This window comes from Xiphophorus maculatus, chromosome 23 (assembly GCF_002775205.1).
Source record: "Xiphophorus maculatus strain JP 163 A chromosome 23, X_maculatus-5.0-male, whole genome shotgun sequence".
Lineage (NCBI taxonomy): Eukaryota > Metazoa > Chordata > Actinopteri > Cyprinodontiformes > Poeciliidae > Xiphophorus > Xiphophorus maculatus.
The window spans coordinates 13,981,406-14,000,220 of NC_036465.1; the positions used below are offsets into that span (position 1 = coordinate 13,981,406).

At 38.0% G+C, this 18,815-nt stretch overlaps 1 protein-coding gene across 1 annotated transcript; it reads right to left on the bottom strand.

Annotated features, from left to right (window-relative positions):
• Nucleotides 1–279: 279 nt before the first annotated feature.
• On the bottom strand, nt 280–17,014 carry LOC111606904. Its single transcript, XM_023328330.1, has 7 exons — nt 16,602–17,014; nt 14,154–15,720; nt 11,933–11,961; nt 8,652–8,780; nt 8,133–8,199; nt 7,914–8,021; nt 280–2,355 (listed from the first exon to the last, which is right to left on the bottom strand). Exons 1-7 carry the CDS (start codon nt 16,700–16,702, stop codon nt 1,717–1,719), a joined length of 2,640 nt encoding a protein of 879 aa, XP_023184098.1. The 5' UTR covers nt 16,703–17,014; the 3' UTR covers nt 280–1,716.
• Between the last annotated feature and the right edge of the window lie 1,801 nt (nt 17,015–18,815).

An 18,815-nucleotide genomic window follows, 5' to 3' on the forward strand; every position in this document is an offset into this window, starting at 1 on the left:
CGCTAGTTATGTTATTAACTTTTACAGTTTCTGGTAAAAGTATTCACACCCCAGTGTTTTATTTGGTATTTCATGCTAAGAACAACACACATCTTTATTTATACAAATGTATATTGCAAATAAAAACCAAAAAACTGTGACCTGCAAATACATTAATCTCACTTAAATCTGGTTTTCATCTTGAAGGAAGAAATAAAGTTGATGATTGTCACACAAAAATTATAAATGAGTATATAAGTCTATATTCCAAGCCATTTGCAAGCATCTTTATTGGTGGCAGTAAGATAGACACACAAATTTAACAAACTGTGCACATTTAACAGTGAAACTCTGAAATTATACAGACTAAAATAATTTTAATTTTGCTCTATATTTAATCTACAGCTTGAAAATCTATTCATATTACTTACATTCATATTTTGCTTTACATCAAAGACACAAAAACAGCAAAGAGCCTCTATTATTTTAACATGGAAGGACCATTGTAATAAATAATTATACATTCTGTGATGTATGTACATCTATGCATTCATACTCATCTTTACTCAGACAGTTAACTCATATTAAAGTGCTGGCTAACACAGGAAAGCATTTTAAAAGCATTACATATGATGAGATAGACAACATTAACAAAAGTATATGGCCTCCACTTTTAATTGGAGAGTTAGTTAAACGTTTTTAATTCATTATAGTCCAGTAAAGAAATTTTATGACATCTCATTGACATAATCCAGACGTTAATCCAGTTAGCTTGACTGGATTAAGCTAACTGTTGTATGTTAACAGGTATGGAATAGAGATTCCAATGCCAGCCAGACCTTTGCATCCAGCATCAGTGCCTGACCTCATAAATGCTCTACAGAACAAATTCACACACAATCAACACAGAAATGCTTTATGAAAGCCTCTCCAAGACGAGGAGAAGTTCTTACAGCTGAGAAATGGGAACCAAAGGCATATTAAAGAGTTTATAGTTAAACATGACGTCATTTCAAGTGTGGCCAAATATTTTTTCAACATGTTTGAGATTTTCTTAGAATTTCTCTTTAAACTTGTATTTTCCTCAGTTAGAAAAACTTAACATTGCACAAATTACATCAAATTAACAGAAAGACCTTCTGTTTAAACTTTCCAGTTGTGTTTTTTTCTTATCGTTGTAACTCCAGGTGTGTACATTTTTTGTTTGTTTTTGCCTTTGCTTGTGCTAATTCATATTAAGGTTCAACTGAAGCCTGAGTAAATGAAAGTCAGTGAACAATTTTTATCTGAAATCATGCCTATTATTCAAAATCTATCTTTGTTTAGTTGTTAAACAAATGTCCTACATTTTGAGAGTTAATGAGGACTTTCTGTTCAGTGTTACAGATATGTAACGGTATATTCTGCACTGTTTTGGGGACTACAACTTACAACATGCTTTGATAGAAAACACATTGTGTGAATATTAAAAATAATATCTACTGCTTCTTTTATAGATTCAACAGTCCAGATGACACATAGAAATCTCTTCTTTTTTTTTTTTTGCAAAAGTTGCTCTGAACTGTTTTTACATTTCCAGCCTTAAAATGGTAGCTTTATTCAGCTATATAAAACGCTACAAACACAACATCATGCATTAATTAAATAAATCTACACCCTCTGACTTTTTTAGCCACCTAAAGAACAATCACTGCTGGCAAATAATTAGGACAGAAATAAACTCCTCAGACGGCAATCTCAGTCTCCCACTTTCCATGCCTGTTCCACCCCGTTCATCCACTCCTGCCCACTCTGCTGCTCCTTCCCTCCCCCGGCCTCCTTGTGTGCCTGCAGATGATGCATGAAATCATCCAGGATCTGCTGGGCCGACATGGAGTTCACATCCCCTGCATCCTGCTCAAAGAGCAGCACCTTCAACCCTCCTCTTCCTTCCCATCTGTCACCCGCTGCGTGGGCGTGCTGAGGGTCTGGAGCGGTGTCGGTGTGGGCAGCGCTCCGCAGTAACTGCTGCTGGGTTTGTGGGTAAACAGGCTGTGGTCTGGCAGGATAACTGGGAGCTGTGGTTTTATAGGAAGCAGCCCCCATGTCATCCAGAGAGAACGATGGGCTTTGAGTGGACTCATGCTGGCCTGGAAGACTGCCCTCGTTTTTAGCTGGGGTCAGAGCCTGTTTAATCGGCATGAAGGCCGTGACCCTCTGCCGACCTGCCTCTGACTCGCTCAGGCAACCCTGGGCTGCTTCCTCTGCCGTGGGATTGCAGGATTGGCCATCTGTCTGCTGTGACTGGCTGGTCGGAAAAGAGGTTGTGAGAAAATTTTGAATGGCTTCAGCAGAACCAAAATACTTCTCCAGGAGCTCCTTTACCAAAACTGGCACCTGCAGGGAAGAAACCAAACACATGTTAACTATTTGTTGTTAGCGCTGCAAATGGTACATGACCTTTTAAAACATAGAAAACTTATAAGTGTTGATAAATATCTACTTTGGGAATTTTGTTACCATTTTTAAAGAGCCCTGTTTTCTATCTGTTTTAGGTTTAAAAAAAAGAAAAATAAACTTTTGCAGAAAAGTGGATGGATACATTTCCTTGTGTGGGATGCTGTATATTTCACTGTTAAATGTGCTGTAGTTTCACTGTTAAATGTGCACAGTCTGTATAATTTCAGAGTTTCACTGTTAAATGTGCACAGTTTGCTGTATAACAACAGAAAAAACCACTTAGTGCCCATATTAATGACAAAAAGATTATTTAAAATAATATTGCGTGTATTTTTAGTGACATTCTGTCATGGAAAGTCATTTCATCACTTCACAAAAACAGGCATAACCAGCATGTGAATGGATTAATTACAATCCCAGAGGTTCACCGGAGCTACAGCAGAGGTTAAGATCAAAACTTTTCTATGTCATGGGCCCCTAAACAATTAGCTTCTGGGCAAAGACCCTTTGCAAACTCTCAGACAATGTAAAGAAACACCGACTTTTAAAATTATTTTTTCACTTTTTTCACTATTCCATAATTAATTAATACATTTATTTAGCATAAATGCTGCCTCATGCATTCTGATTTTAGTTTTCCGTGAGCTTCTAAGGATTTTTTGCAGCAGGGCGTTCCTTCGGTCTTCACATTGTCAAAATTTTGTCCATTTTGCGCTTGCTACCCTAGCTTGAGGAGCAAAACGGCTCCATGAATTTCACCGGCAGCCAATCAACACGATGAGTATTTCAAGTCATAATGCAGTAAGTTATTTCAATTTATATTTTATAAAAATTACTAAAAACAGATTAGATTTTAAGATATTTTAAAAATCTATTTAAAAGTTGTGATTAAACAAGGTATTTGATTGAAATTTTTGATTTTTTTTTTTTTTTTTCAAAGCTCCCTACAGTTTTCTGAGGCTCAAAGCGACCCCTGGTGGCTCCCAGCGGGACCGCGGCCCCCACTTTGAAAAACAATGGTTTAGATCGGCGTTTCCCAATTCCGGTCCTCAGGCCTCCCTGCCCTGCATGTTTTAGGTGTTTCCCTTCTGCTACACACCTGGATTGAATATATGGGTGATCAACAGGTTTCTGCAGCACTTGATGGTCATGCAATCATTTGAATCAGCTGCTCTGGAATAGAGGCACATCTAAAACATGCAGAGCAGGGAGGCCTGAGGACCGGAATTGGGAAACGCTGGTTTAGATCAAAGTATCAAAAATATACATGTGCTAAAATGCCCCAAGTTTACACCTCAATCCATACAACAATAGTTTATTTTGTTAAGAGGAAGGGGAAAATCTTCAGTCTGTAGATGATTGGAGCTGAGAAACATCCATAAGACCAGATTCAGATTTAGATTTAGGAATAAAGCAGATCAAAGTTACAAACACAAATAGTACTATCTCCAAACCAATCAAGACGGAGCACACATACCACATATGAATCTCAATATATCTTCATCAAAATGGGTTTTCACACAGAATCTGGAAAATCCTTCTGAAGACCTTGAACAAGTGTCATTTAAAATTGACCTTTCAATACAGAATCACATCATTAAATAAAGTATGACTATATTTAATTGTGTAATTCAAGTTTCCGCTTGTAATAAATGTAATTCCCTACTGTCTTAGTGTGAATTTGTAAAGAAATCAAAGGTATTATGTTGCAATAAACTGCATGTGACATTATGAAAGACCTGCAGTGAACTAATGTCACATATTTGAGGTTCATCTGTGCAACAAACATTTTTAGCATTTCCACATTTTAACATTTTTACAAATGTTTAGAAATGCTAAACATTTATGGATTGACTGTGAGATCTGTGCTTACGTTTAAGGAAGATGAACAAGTGAAAGACAAAGAAGAACCAGGCCTGAAAATGTACCCACAGGAATTTAAAAAAAAAAAAAAGTGATTTAGAGGGGAAAAAAATTTCTGAAGCATGAATAAAGATGGATCAGGATCACTTAATTAAACACTGATCTGGATGCTTCCCTGATAATTAATCATCAGTCCCTATCTAATTTACTGTTTTTGTCCAAGATAATTGAAATGTTGGTTTATCTAAAAATATATATCTTTGATGGTTTTCACCCAGATTTTTAATCACATCACAGCACTGAGAATGGATTATTAAAGAACCTAAGGGATGTCTCAACAGCGATCAGTCTTATTTGACAGACTTGTGTCAAATAAAACTTTGTGTAATTTGGTCATTTAAAATTATAGCAAATGTAGCTCAGATGTGTGGTACCTCAAGGCAATATACTAAGACTTCTTTTAATTAAAGATTATGGATTACAACACCTTCTGCAATATCTCTGCCAATAACATGCCAATAACATTCCGTGTCCAAATTGGCTGTCCTCTGGGAATCAGTTTGTACAATATAATGTGAGTAAACGAGTCAGAATTTTCTCCAGCTTAATGCGGAAAATAAGAGGCTAAAAGGTAAAAGTGAAATAGGCTCCTGGAGCTAAATACCGCAGAAGAAGGTGAACATGAAGACTTCAGACTGAAATTTTATCACCTAAACCATCCACTTAAAATCAGAGTATACTGCCCTACAGTTCAAATCTAATCCAGAGTCCTGACTAACCCCAGAAAATAATTTTACACAAGTCCTTAAGTCATTTTCCTACATTATCCTGTCCTGTTTGTCAACGCATGGATTGTAAAATTGTGCTAATGGTCTAGAAGGCACTGAGTTCACCTTGGGTCAAAATATATTTCAGGTATGAAACATGCAAACCCCTCAGGTCATCAGAGATCTGTTCACAGAACCAGAACCGACACTAGGAGGCAGCACTGAGTTCCTCGGCTCTATTTTTGGACCAACTCCCTGAAATCGTCAGAAAATGGAAGCTCTTTAAAATCCTTACTGTAGACAGCAGCTTTTCTGTAAAAGGCAACAACTGATGTTTCTTTTCTATCATGTTTTGGCTTTTTATTTGCTTAAATTTTATTTGTTTTACTGTGACGATGTCTCAAGCTTTTGTTATTTTGTGAAATGCTTTGTGTTTTTTGGTGTATGTGATGATTTTTTTTTGCTTGTTTTTTGTTTTTCTTTTAGCAATTCAAAATATCCTGTTCCATCAATAGCTATGCTATACAAAAGAGAAATAACCTTTTATTGCCTTTTGTTTATATTACAAGAAACTCATGCTTCTTGGATATAAATGTTAAATATATGAAAGATGACTTCAAACTTTTGCACAATAAGCATAGAAAATAAGATAGTCTGTTATTTTAAAACTTCAAAAAGTTTTTCCAGTTTGGAATAAGGATGATAACTCCAGCTCTGTGTTAAATAAAACAGATAGTTCTGTCCAGCACATCCCTCCTGCACATAACAGATAATTACTTGAGACTTTAAAAGAGTCATTAAGAGGCTGATGACCTGCATCCATGATTTTTCTTTCAATTTCCCCTGAAATAAATTCCTGATGGGCTCCCTAGAGCTGACAAATGGCAGTCTGCACACTTAAAGTTCACAGGCCTTGTTGTTTTGTCCTTTTCTACTTTAAATTAGATTAATTTGACTCTGCAGCAGGAAGAAGTCTCCAACTCTATTTAAAATACTCAGTTCCTGAAGCATATTTAAGACATAAAGATGCTTAGCTTCAAGATTTGTTCAAGTTCATGATGATTTCATGGTTTAGTATGTGAAGCCTTTGTATTTCCCATGAAGCACTTTGATCCCTCAATCTGTGTCTACACTCATCTCCGCCTTTCCTGTGAGATAACTTTTGGTTTCGGTGTACAGAAACCGAAACAAAATCAAATCAAAATCAAGCATAATTGTTTTCAACACATTTTTACTCTTTTTATTTTGATAAAATGATAACCTACTATCTCTGTGAGACCAATCCACCTCAAAGTCGCTGCAGAGAGTATAAAGGTTGAAAACAACCCGACAGAGAGTCTGACTCTGAAATGTGGTGAGATCAGCAGAACAAAAGCTTCCTGTGCTTTTAACAGCCTACCTAATCAATAAAAATGTCCACTTTGGATTTTGTACCTTTTCAAATGACTTAGAGACACAAAAATCTATATAACATTGAATGTTGAAGGAGTTTTTTAACCTTAGTCGACATAAAACAACTTGCAAAAGTGCTGTAACGTTTTGTACATTTTAGCCACAAATTTTGACACATTTTTTTTAGCTTAGCTGATGGCTGAGGTAGAAAAAGCTTCATTTAGAGAGGGGAATTTGGATGCCTGAAAGGATTGTATGGATACTTTTATGAGTGCCAGTTTAAGGCAACAGGAGCGTGGGACGATCACTGTGACCCAGTGTGTTTGATAAATACACCAAGCTAGGTCAAATACTGGCAGGAAGAGCGATCAGCTGATAAGACACTCTGGTCAGATCATCTGTGCACATTCTCTGTTCTGAACAAAAACATTTTGTTCAGAACAGAGTCTGGACCATTTTAATTCATAATATATAATGTGTCAATGATTATCAAATTAGGACAGGAAACCAGTTAGGCCATGTTATGGACTAACTAACCATTGTGCTCTTATTGACACGTCCTGGTACTGTAAAACATACATACTGTGACAATTTGACAATGTCCCCAAATTCCCATTGTTTTAATAAACTACCAACGAAGATGAATCGGCCGACTGAAGTTTTGAGAACTTGACATGACCAAACAAGATTAGGGTTTTCAGTTATGGTTTTTACAAATTTAAACCCGAGAAGTGAGGTGTTCAACTCTCAGGTTCATGGGATTTCCCTTGTACTTAGCTCCATCTAGCTTTTTTAGCAACAGTTTTCTTTTTGTTACTCTTCCATAAAATTCTAATCTATTTCGGACAAAACTAAAGCTGTCTTTTCACATTCTCACACTGGGTCCTCCAGGACGAGAACCTCAGGCTGCTAAAACTACAAAGATTTACAAAATATATTTTTATATTATTTTTTTTTTGCAAATATGTTACATTTCTTTATTTGTTGGCAATCCCTGCATAAACTTTTATTTATGAATAATCATACTCCCTCACGCTGTCATTGTATGTATGTATAACGTCCAACATTTTGTGTTTTTAATTGATATTTGTTGGAATTTGCAGCACCAAAAAGTAGCTACTGCACTCCACAACTTCAGAGAAAGACAATAAAAAATATTATTATCAGCCATGTAATCTAAATGTTTTTACCTTAATGGATTATGCAAATACACAAAGATTTTAATAGAGGCTCATATTAGAAATAATGTGTATCTGGTGGTAATAAAATCAAAGTCAGTAAAAGTGAAGTAGCAGATGTCACACATACTGGTGATCTATCTTTACGTTTGGTAAAATAGTGGTAGTATTTTCAGAGTTTTTCTACTTCTTTCTACTCTTAAAAAGCGATTTTAGGGCCCTCTCCCCAGGACAGCTTTTAGTTGGCCTTGAGTTGAAGTGTGCATAAGCGTCCATTAGATGGCTGTATACTCACATTAATGTTCTCCAGAGCTGAGATGGTCCTGTGGGCGTCCTTCAGCTCCGAGCCCAGCTGGGAGACGCGATTCAGCAGAAATTTTCTCTCACTGCTCAGGCTCTCCGACTGCAAACACACGGGAGAAGAACAGCGTAACACATTAGGCTTTTAATGCAACAAGTTGCAAAACAAGACACATTAATCTTTTTATTATTATCATTGCACCCAAAGTCTCACCGCTTTGTGAAGGTGCTCTCCCAGTAGATTATTTGCCTCTTTTGTCCCACTATGTGTCTGCAGCAGGCTTTGTAACAACAGAAAATAAATACATAATTATTATTTAAGCTGGGCTTCTGGACATGTAATGGCAGCTGTCTGAGAGTAGCAAACGTACACTTAAAAATAATAAATGTGCAACAAATGACTCCCAACTGGAGCCCAGTGTGAGGCAACCATTCATCCCAGTAGTTGCAGCATGCTGAGGAATGACCGGTATGTGCTTAGTATGCAGTAGCAGTTGTTGGGTAACAGATTCGGGCCTGACCAGCGAGTGTGGACAGTTTTAGTTGGCCTCTCTCTGTTAATTTGGTAAACTCTATGGCTTGTATTGCTGATGCAGAATGCTGCATAGATCCTTTAATCCATAACATCCTTGTGCAAGGCCTTGCATTACAGTAACTGTCTCTTATATGTGGTATTTTTTGTGTCATCTTGCTGCACATTTAAAGATCTGCCTTATTTATCTGCACAAATCACCTTTTATATTTCTCCTTGACATGACTGAGCTCGTCTCTGGTCCTCTGCAGCTCTGCCTCCAAGCTCTCAATGCAAACCACGGTCTGCAGCAGGTTCTGGTGGAGATCAGCATTCTCCTCCTGCAACGCCCTGAGCACGGAGATGGGGGAGGGGAGGACAGCTTGACTCCATAAATAAGGACTGGAGATGTCTGCTTTGTGCTGCAAAGACAGGGCTAAGGGATATCAGGAAAATCTGAGTAACACTTGGATATTGTCAAACATTCTGTTTTGAGTTATTGCTGGGTAAATTTAATCAGTCCCTGCTGTTGCATCCATACCAGTTTTATCTTAAATCGAGTCATTTTAAAGAAAGGACCACTCTTTATAGAAAACAGGCAAAAATCCTAAACTCTCTTACCTACAATCCTATTAGATTATATAAATATGCTCATCACATGTTATTACATGTGTCCATCTGAATTATGATGGTTTCACTATGTGTTGGTGGCAGGATGTGAGATTTGGACTTTATAGTAGCTGCTATAATCAGTTTGATTGTCTCATTGTTGAGGTGCTAGCTTCTGTTAGAGTTACAAACCAATAGCAATGTATTTGCCTCCAATCAACCCATTGAAGCAGTAATGGACACAAACATACTCTTCAGATCTGTGTACCTGTGACATAACAGTCCAAAGGTTTTAGATATGCAGCAGCTCTATCAAACTCTGGGGCCTTTCCATGTAGGAAATCCCGCATCAGAAATCTTTCAGTTTCATTTTTGTAGTTTACGAGTCCGATGAACCAGAAGGTCCTGGTTTCATTTTCAGTCTACAACTAATCTACACTTCAAATGCTACATTCACGTGGAGCTTGAAAGTCAATCTTTGGATCTAGGATTGGCATCACATCTGAGTTCAATGCTTTCCCTTTCAAAGTTGAAAAACCATTGGAGATAAAACTGTTAGCAGAACATATTTCTGTTCTATGAATAAGAAAAACACGGATAAACAGAGACGGAACAGCACAGACGAAAGAAAGGAACTATTTATTCCCCAAACTTTCACAACATGTATACATGGAGCAGCCATGTTGGATATTGAAGAAGTGTCTACTGAACGACCTCTGAATTCAGTGAGTTCTGACCACTGCTTTCCTGAGATACAATCCAATCACATGACAGATCTCTAAATGTCGAAGCTTTGTATATATGTAAAACCTGTACTGGATTTCTAACTCAGAGGCTCATTGAGGACATCCCAGATGTTCAATGTGAAAACCCCTTCCTAAGAAATCTCTGAAATGTAAACTCTGAGTACAAATCTATTCATCATAATAGAAATCTCTCATTAGGCCTTCATCCAAACCTATATATAATTTCCTGAGTGCATTTTTGCTTTGGAAGTTCAGCTTTAGAGGTGGACGTTATTGAGCTTGTTCTACATGTAAGCTGGAAAACCAGCGTGATTAGCCTTTTCTTGTGGTGCAAACACCTATTAGTAAAACAAGCCAATAACTACATATTCTTCTCTATTTTCAGCACTCACAGATTTGGTCAATTTGGATGGAAATAGACTGTACAATAACATTGGTTGTACACCAGTGGAAACCTGGTTTGTTGAGATACAAACAATATGATAGTTAACTCTTCAGTCTAGCAACTTTTCCCACATTTGATGCAACAGAAAGGCATATAAAAATACCTGCCCTTGGGACTTCTCGGGGACTTCCAACCCACCAGGACTAAGAATTTCAGTTTCTAAATTGGTTCTATTTATTTTCTGGTTTGGGATTCAAGAACTGCAACTTCTGAATACAAGACCAGCGCACTGTGAGGCTAGGTTTCCCATTTAACGCCAAGACCCTTTCTGCAAGAACAGAAAATAATGTTCTCCCTCCTGGAGATGCAAAAACAAGAGGAAGTAATTTTTGGCCCAGTCTCGCTACTATCATCCATCCATCCATTTTCTGTTCACCCTTGTCCCTAACGGGGTTGCCGGTGCCTACCTCTAGCTACGTTCCAGGCGAGAGGCAGAGTACCCCCTGGACAGGTCACCAGTCTGTCAGTCTCGCTTCTAGCACAAATGTTTTTCAGTTGTAACTGTGATTGGTCAGAAAGTGGAAGTGGGCATGGTTACTATGATAAATGCTGCAGTGGGTTCGCTCTAAAAGAGGAGAATAAACTCTTTGTTCATGTAAAATATGACAAAATAAGTAGAAGCTTTTCATTTGTAACCAAAACTACTTATCATATCAATGTAGCTCGTAATTTGGGACTGTGATGAGGGAATTAGTATGTCAAAGCTGATTTGAGTGTGTTCTGGTTCAAGTCATTGTGCTGCATATGTCAATCAAAAAATATATCATGTATTCCTCTTCATGTTATGAATCAAAAAAACTGAAGGAAAATGTTTGCTAAACAAGACTGAGTAGTACAATCTGTTCCACTGGTTTAAATAAAGACACACAGTCAGAAGAGCTGATAGTTCATATCTGAAACCTGCACATACTGTTATGTGCAGCAGCAGCCATGTTGGTTATTCAACTTTAAAGCTTTATTAAGACCACAACTCAGAATTCCTGCTTTTTGTTGCATTTCTAACCATTTTTTATGTATTTCTGACTGGAAACTCAAAATTTCACTGCAGCTGTCTCTGGTTCAATTCCTAAACTGGACCATTTACTGCAGATCTTCCCTTGATTCATCCTGTGTAAAAACTGTCAGCTGAGGGACACTAGTGTAGTTTTTACTACATTAACAAGACATATGTAGTACCAATGAATGACTTATTTTTTACAATAAAGGAATGAAATCAAGGACCAGGTCATATAGAACCCGTCATCTGGCTTCAAAGTCTTTGTACTTTTTAATGAATGTCCTTTAAAACAAGAGTATGAAGGGCTAGTTAGGATGTAGTAGAGAAATGTATTTCTGACTTTTAAATATATAATAACGAACAAACAAATTAGCAAAAAAATAAAACAATAAAAAATCTTTACTAGTGCAAAATGGACAAAATCTAGTATTTGAATTGTGTGTCATCTCTGACAATGTGCCAAATAGTAGTATTAATATATAATTAAATATATTATATATATAAAAAGTCATTCTGATGATTTCCCCCCCCACATCCTCTCATGTGACTGCATTAGCAATGGCATCAAGTTTGTTACATAAATTAGTTCCATGAGAAAACCTCCCCCTCCTTTTTTAAGCAGGAGAACACTCATTAATGAGATCAATAAATCGTCTCACACAGAGCGAATCGAGAGAGAAAAAAGACAAGCACAGACGACACTTACTGAAGGTGGTCTGGATCGCACAGCATGTTCTATATTAAAGACAAGAACACATAGACAGGAAGTGAGAGATGGCAGGTAATATAAGGACAGAAGGCTTCTGATAAATATTATACAATATGTTTTAAGAGAATTTTAGATTCATTAAATTGTAGATGTTCTGATTGTATCTGAATCTGGAGGGATTATTCTTCAGACCTGTGGCTGAATCAAAGCTCTTCAGCTCCACAGTTTGCATGATTTATCTTGAATTCCAGAGATTTGGAGATTTAAATGACAACAACTATAACTAAAGAACTAGCTTCACATGATATCATTACCAAGCAAACAGAGATAGGATAGAGTTACGATGAGGACAACAGAGCTTGTATAACCAGGACACGCCTCGACCACATTACTGAGGACCTGAGAGAGTCAATAAATTATTGAACAACGCCTGGAGTCCCACAAGTATCGATCTGTTCTTCGAGACTAAAATGTTCCCCGGTTTTTCCTGTTGTCATCATGTGTGAGCAGTTCCAACACCCCATGGAAAGAAAGGGAAGTCTTATATAACGATGTGTAAAATTATCCTCATACCAGTTCTCATCGAGGTATCTGGAATGAGCCACTAATTGTTGTAGGAGTGCTGTTTCATTTTCTGAATGCACAGTCATTTCAGAGAACAGAAGGAGCAACGCCTCGGGAACAAACAAAACGTCACAATAGTGATAAATTAGAGCTTTTCAAAGGAAATTTCCCATAGACGCACAGGAGAGTCATTTGCTGCATAGCTGGAGGATGAGTCAGCTTGCAATGCGGAGTATTTGACACATCCCACACATACCCTCTGACTCAGCTGCACTGCCTCTGCAAGAAAGAAGGACTGTTGCCTTTAATTTGTTCAGGCACTTCACTCTGTAGAGGGGTTTAGTGCTATATCTGTCTTCAGAGCTTCATCTGGGCTAATTTTACACCATAATCAACAGTTTCATTCTGCCGAGTCATTTGATGGACTTAATTCTGAACTTGTGCGGGCAAATTATTATGTTTATTATAAAAAACATAATGATATTTATTATTAAGAAATAGTAAGCATGTCTATCAAATAAATGCTTAATAAGTTCATCAGAGGCCCACTTCCCTACAAAATAGGAAAGAGAAGAGAACATATTCAATTAATATATGTTTGTCTTGATCTTTATAAATTATAATTTATTTATTGAGTTAATCAGTGTCAAGGAACTTTTATTTTGTAATCCATCCAACTCCATGACATAAGCCAATTTCTCTCTAGAATGGGAAAGACAAGAGAGCCTTCAATCATGTAAGGTGCCTGTATGTTTATTTTCATAATATATGCTTACTATACTGATTAGAGTATGAATTAACATTTAAATACTGACCCATGACATTCATGACATGTACCCCAATTTCTCTTAAAAAAAGGGAAAGACAAGAAAACATGAAGCAAGGAACATGCATGTTAATTTTCATGACTTGCGTATTATTATTAAACTGATGACGGTGTCTGAGAATCCTTAACTAGTACTCCAAAAGATTTATGACGAACACACAGTTCTAAGTCAAGAAAGCAAGGCAGATGTGTGTTAATGTTGCCTCTATTATTCTGAGTTAAAATAATTAAAAAGTTAAAAGAAACTGGAACTGGAAACAAGGCTTGATGATGATCCAGAACATGGGGAAAAAACATATTCTCCAAATATAAATTTTAAGGTTCTGCATTTTTTTTATTTGGTACTGCAACAAAAAACTTGTTTTGAGACATTTTACACATCCTTACCAAGGGTGGCGGTAAATGTGGAGTCCACTGTGCATTTCAATGGAAAACTCCCTTTGTTTTAAAAAAAAACTTTAGGTCAACATGCTATTGTCTTTTGGGTTTGAAGAGGCTTTGTTTACCAAAGTGACTTGACCTGACATTAATGTGTGTTGTAGACTGAAACAGGTTGGCTGTTGCTGGTTTTGGTTGCTTACAGATTGCACAACTTTAGTCAAAACACCACTTTTGTGGACCTTTTTAAAACATGTCCTTTGTTGTTACTTTTATGTGTAAAGACAACGTGTGAAAACTAATCATGGTTTGGAATTAGTTGTGGGCTTTGAACGGTGAAAAACTGTGAGGAACGGCTCAGATGAAGAACCTTGAGTTGGATTTTAGTCAGCTAAGGCCTAGATCTTTGTTATGCTGGAACTATCAGACATTTTATTGGTGTTAGCTTACCCTGTGCTGCTTAGAGATCCCCAAGGGCTGTGACTGGTGTTGGCATCCCTGCTCTGAGCTGTAGCTGGTAGCCGTGGAGGCAGTGTCTCGACCCCTGGATGAGTCGGACTTTGTGGATGAGGACTCAGAGCCGAACCCGTGTCTTGCAAGCTGGGATGAATGTGGAGGCGAGTTGCTCAGCCCTCCGTGCTCAGCCTCATGGTGCGTCTGCATAGGGAAGTGTTGGGTATGTGGGTTTTGGTTTTGAAAGTTGCTGGGATAGTATTTATGGTGGTGGCGCTGCTTGGGTTGGGCTGGTTCAGGACTGGTGCTGGTTCCGTCTGTATGGTGAGGCCCATATCTGCCATATCTATCCCCTGAGATGGAGTCTCCAGTTGGAGAGGGCCTTCTGTCTTTCCGTCCGTGGCTAGCAGATGGCGTGTAATGACGAGGTGGGGGGCTGCCGCGGTGCTTCCTTGCTGCGTATGTTGTCAGCCTGTCCGAATCGGAGCAGTCTGAATGTTTTTGAGAGCCAATGGTCGGTTTCACCTGCCTGCTGTGTTGCTTCAATGGCAGCTCGATGTCACTCCGTTTCCCACCTCTGTGCTTCTTGGGAGGAAGCTCAGGCTTGACCGGCTCAGGTTTGGGGACTGGGGAAGGGGTCTTCTCAGTAGTTTTATTGGTGTTCACGCCAAAGATGGAGAGTTGGGAAGGACTCATGACCTGTTTTGTGATCTCATCTAAAAAAGCTGAAAACTGCAACTTTCCCTCCACAAAGTTTGCCCGGGCTTGCTCTATCTCAGCCTGAGTGATCCCTTTCCCTTTCTGCCCACTTTGACCTTCTCCTGTGGTGACTCTTGGAGAAAGTACCTCCATTGACTTAGCCTTGCGAATGTCATTGTCATTCTCCTTGTTTTTGAGTATCCCCTTGCTGGGTAACTGACTCGAAGAGACTGCCCTCTTTGGACCCCTGGGCACCCCTAAAACAATGTCTTCCTCACTGAAAGCCAAGCTTCGGTTCAGACTAGTTGTCTTATACAAGGGCCCATGGTCGATTGTTGACACTTTGGACCGTCCTCTACTGCCATCTATTTCATTGCACTGCAGAAGCCCTTCTTCACTTCGACTGTGACCTCTGTTCAGGTCGTAGAGATCATTCCCTCTGCTTTGGTGTGAGCCGTCATCCAACCTGCTGACAATGTTGCCCCTTTTGCTGTGCTTGATAGTGGCAAAGACAATGGGCTCGCTGCTGTCATCATCTCTGAAAGCTCTGCGCACATCTGAGATATTGGAGCAGGACAGGGAATGCTGTGGCCTCTCAGCATGCTGAAGGGAGAAGGGATCGTTAGCACTTGTTTCTGTGTACCAAGAAGTGGAAGAGGAGGAAGAAGTGGAGGAGAGGGAAGAGGAAGAGGCCCTGGAGAGGGTAACAGAAGTGCGGTGGTCGTAACGTTTCTCAATGTCTTGGTGATTCAGATACTGGGCATCGGGGTGAGGGGTGTCATAGAGATATTCACTGTACTGGTGGCGGCGATGGTGCCCCCGGCTGTCATCTGTATGCCTATCATTGTCATCGAGCTTTGTATACCTATATCAAATTAAAAAACAAAAAACACAAACAGCCAATTGTATCCACACATGGAGTTAAAAATACATTTTAACAGATACTTTAAAAAGAGCATGAAACACAAGTGAATGTTTCTTAATTAAAGTCAGTTAGATTTAACAAAATTATTTCTATTTGCTGAATGACATAAAAATATCAGTGAGTTTAATTTTAGCTATTTTAAAATACTTTCTTCAAAGTTAGAAATTTGAATACAGTAAAGATTACTATGCCTACATCTTACTAAACAATTTGTGAAAGCCAAGATGATACAAGAGTTACAAGACATATTTCCATCCATCCACCCATCTACACCCTTTTAATTTTTGTGGATCCTTGGAGAAGGTAAGGCAACGGTCTTAACTCCTGCACCATCATGCAAGCTCACTGTTGTTTGGAGATATGTCCTATGTACTGATAAAACTAATCATAGTAACAATTTTTACAACAGTAAAAACAAGGTAGAAGTTTGCGTTGCTGAGAACACCATCTCAACTATGAGGTAAACTAACTTGTGTGGGTGTTTTGTTGCAACAGCGACTGGTGCGCCTTACAAAATAGATGCTAACATGCTCAGATAACATTATGTGTGAATTCAGAAGCAACATTTCAGTACATCTGCTAGGATTTTAAAACTTGGGCACGAACGAGTCCTCCAAACAGACAGTGATGCCTATAATACAACAAAGTCATTGTTTTGAAGTGACCATCACAAGAGTAGTCTGATTTAATAGGAAACAGTGAGAAAAAATTACAATCTATTTCTATACAGTTCCTGTAAACATCTGATTTCAGCGTTATGTTTACTATGAAGCTCTAGATTTTGTTTTTCTTTCTCTTTGGGTAAAAAATAACCCTCCTACCTCTGTGAACGAGTGTCTTGGTGATGAAGATGATGGTGGTTCCTCTGTTTCTTAGTCTGATCTGAAGACGGTCTGTGGACGGGTTTGAAGAACTTGTCCATTATGTGTCTCTTTCCTGGTTCCCAAGCTACAGATCCCGTCCTGCCACAGGATGTTAAATGTCTGCTGCTTAGTCTGTGGCTGTTTTTACCCTGGTTTTCACTACAAGACTAATGTTTAGTCAAATATAGCTCCCAAGTTCACAGCCATTTCCAAAAACTGATACGCATATTGTGAGATATTGCTAAAAAAGTAATCTAATCTAGTTAATGAACTTACAAAGTCCTCAAAATAATTTTATAAAACACTCCACAAAAAGTACAGCCCTCTGAGTAATTAGTACAGAGGTGGATTGTTTGTGTGCCTCCTGTGTAAGTTTGTCTCCCTCAACATCTAACTTCAGAATAATGGGATGAATGAATTCCTGGATAGTGGCTTGATTTTTCATCACGCATGAGCAGCTGGGTGCTCATCGAACCAAAACAAACAGTGGGACCTTTGTCCCCACAGAGGAGACAATTGACCAAAGCCCCAGGAAACTAAATCTATATAAACCCTATTTATTTGCACTAATAAACCTGACTCTTGGTTACGCAACTTTATGTTTAAATCTCTTTCACATTCATTCATACAGTTTTAATGCAATATTTTTTTTGTTTCTTTAGTAGTTGTACTTTTTTATTCTCAAAAAAGTGCACAAACATCCAATCAAAACTATTGAGTTGTCCTTCCTCTCCCCCATTGATTTTAAGAGATTTCCTGCTTGTAGCTGAGCCATGCATAATCACACTCAAAACCTATGTGTGTAATCTCATTACATAAATTTAACAGACTACATACATCTTTTCAACCTATTCATTATAGCACCAATTTATTTTAAGTATAATTTACAGATATGTGAATTTGATTGCTAACAAAGTTTTTTAATGAATTATTATTCAAGGACTGCAAACAGTACAATTCAAATACTGGTAGGAATGTGAATATAGCTTATATATATCACATCAGATAGCAATTTGTTATTACCAGTGTTTTGCAAAAGTAGTCATACATCTTTAACATTTCCATATCTTGGAAATGTCACATTACAACCACAATACTTTGGTGTATCTTATTTACCTTTAATGTGATGAATCAGCATATATTAGGGTATAATATGCGTTGAAAGGAGAAGGATACATCTTTTTGTTTTTTTTAACAATTTCTAGAAATGAAGATTTGTATTCATTTGTATTGAGCCCTCTTTACTTTGATGCACCTTAATGGGCACTGTTCAATTTATTATCCAGAAATGAAAGGATGTGGCTCAAGTGCAATCGTACTATTGCTAGCTTTCCACCTAAATATGTCAAACCTGCTAGAGGTGGCAAAATACTTGAGACTGTGGAAGAGCCTCACCTTCCAGCAGGACAAACAGCCAGGGGTATATTAAAAGGGTTGGATCTTAGCACATTCTTGTATTATAAAGGCATAGTTGTTATCAGACGGAAATCTAGATGCTTTCCACCCACTCTAAATGAACTGAGATTTTTTGGGAAAAAGGTATGAGCAAATATTTCAATGCAATCTGTGAAGCTGGAAAAGACATGCTGAAAAGGACTTGCAACTGTAAATGAGGCAAAATATTGGTGACTAAATATATATGCATATTAGAGTTTTCAGATTTTTTTTATGTGAATGTCATGTTATTTTCCTTCCTCTTCACAAATAGTCACTATTTTGTGACTTACGTAAAATCAGAACATAATACACTGAGTTCTATGTTTATGTGACCAAGTGTAACAAAGGTTTAAGGGGTTTGAATAGTTTTGGAAGGCGTTGTTACAGCTGTCACTTTAAAGATAATCTGTCTAGATTTTTGACTCATTCCAAAGAAATATAACCTTTCAGCACAATAATGGTAATAACAAGTCATTGTTTGGCTTGTTCTTCATATGAAGAAGTCTCTCTTTCAAAGGTCTGCACAGCTTTGACTTTATCCTGTTTGGGAGAGAATGAGATCAATTTATTGGCTTTGTGGTGGGGCTGAAACTAGGCCTCAGGATACTTCCCAGCCTCCAACTGCTGTTGATCAATTGGGTGCTACTCAGTAATACAGAGTTGTATAAGATAGATGCCCAGGCTTGTTTCTTCTATTGTAATCAACCCTAAACCCAATTCTGCATTGAAAAGCAA

Bases quoted from the DNA above. Each gene is read 5' to 3' on its own strand.
- LOC111606904 (XM_023328330.1), bottom strand. From the start codon at position 16,702: ATGGACAAGTTCTTCAAACCCGTCCACAGACCGTCTTCAGATCAGACT. The intron at 15,721-16,601 runs GTAGGAGGGTTA...AATTTGATATAG, and splicing joins CAAGACACTCGTTCACAGAG to GTATACAAAGCTCGATGACA. The intron at 8,022-8,132 runs GTGAGACTTTGG...GTGTGTTTGCAG, and splicing joins GAGAGCACCTTCACAAAGCG to TCGGAGAGCCTGAGCAGTGA.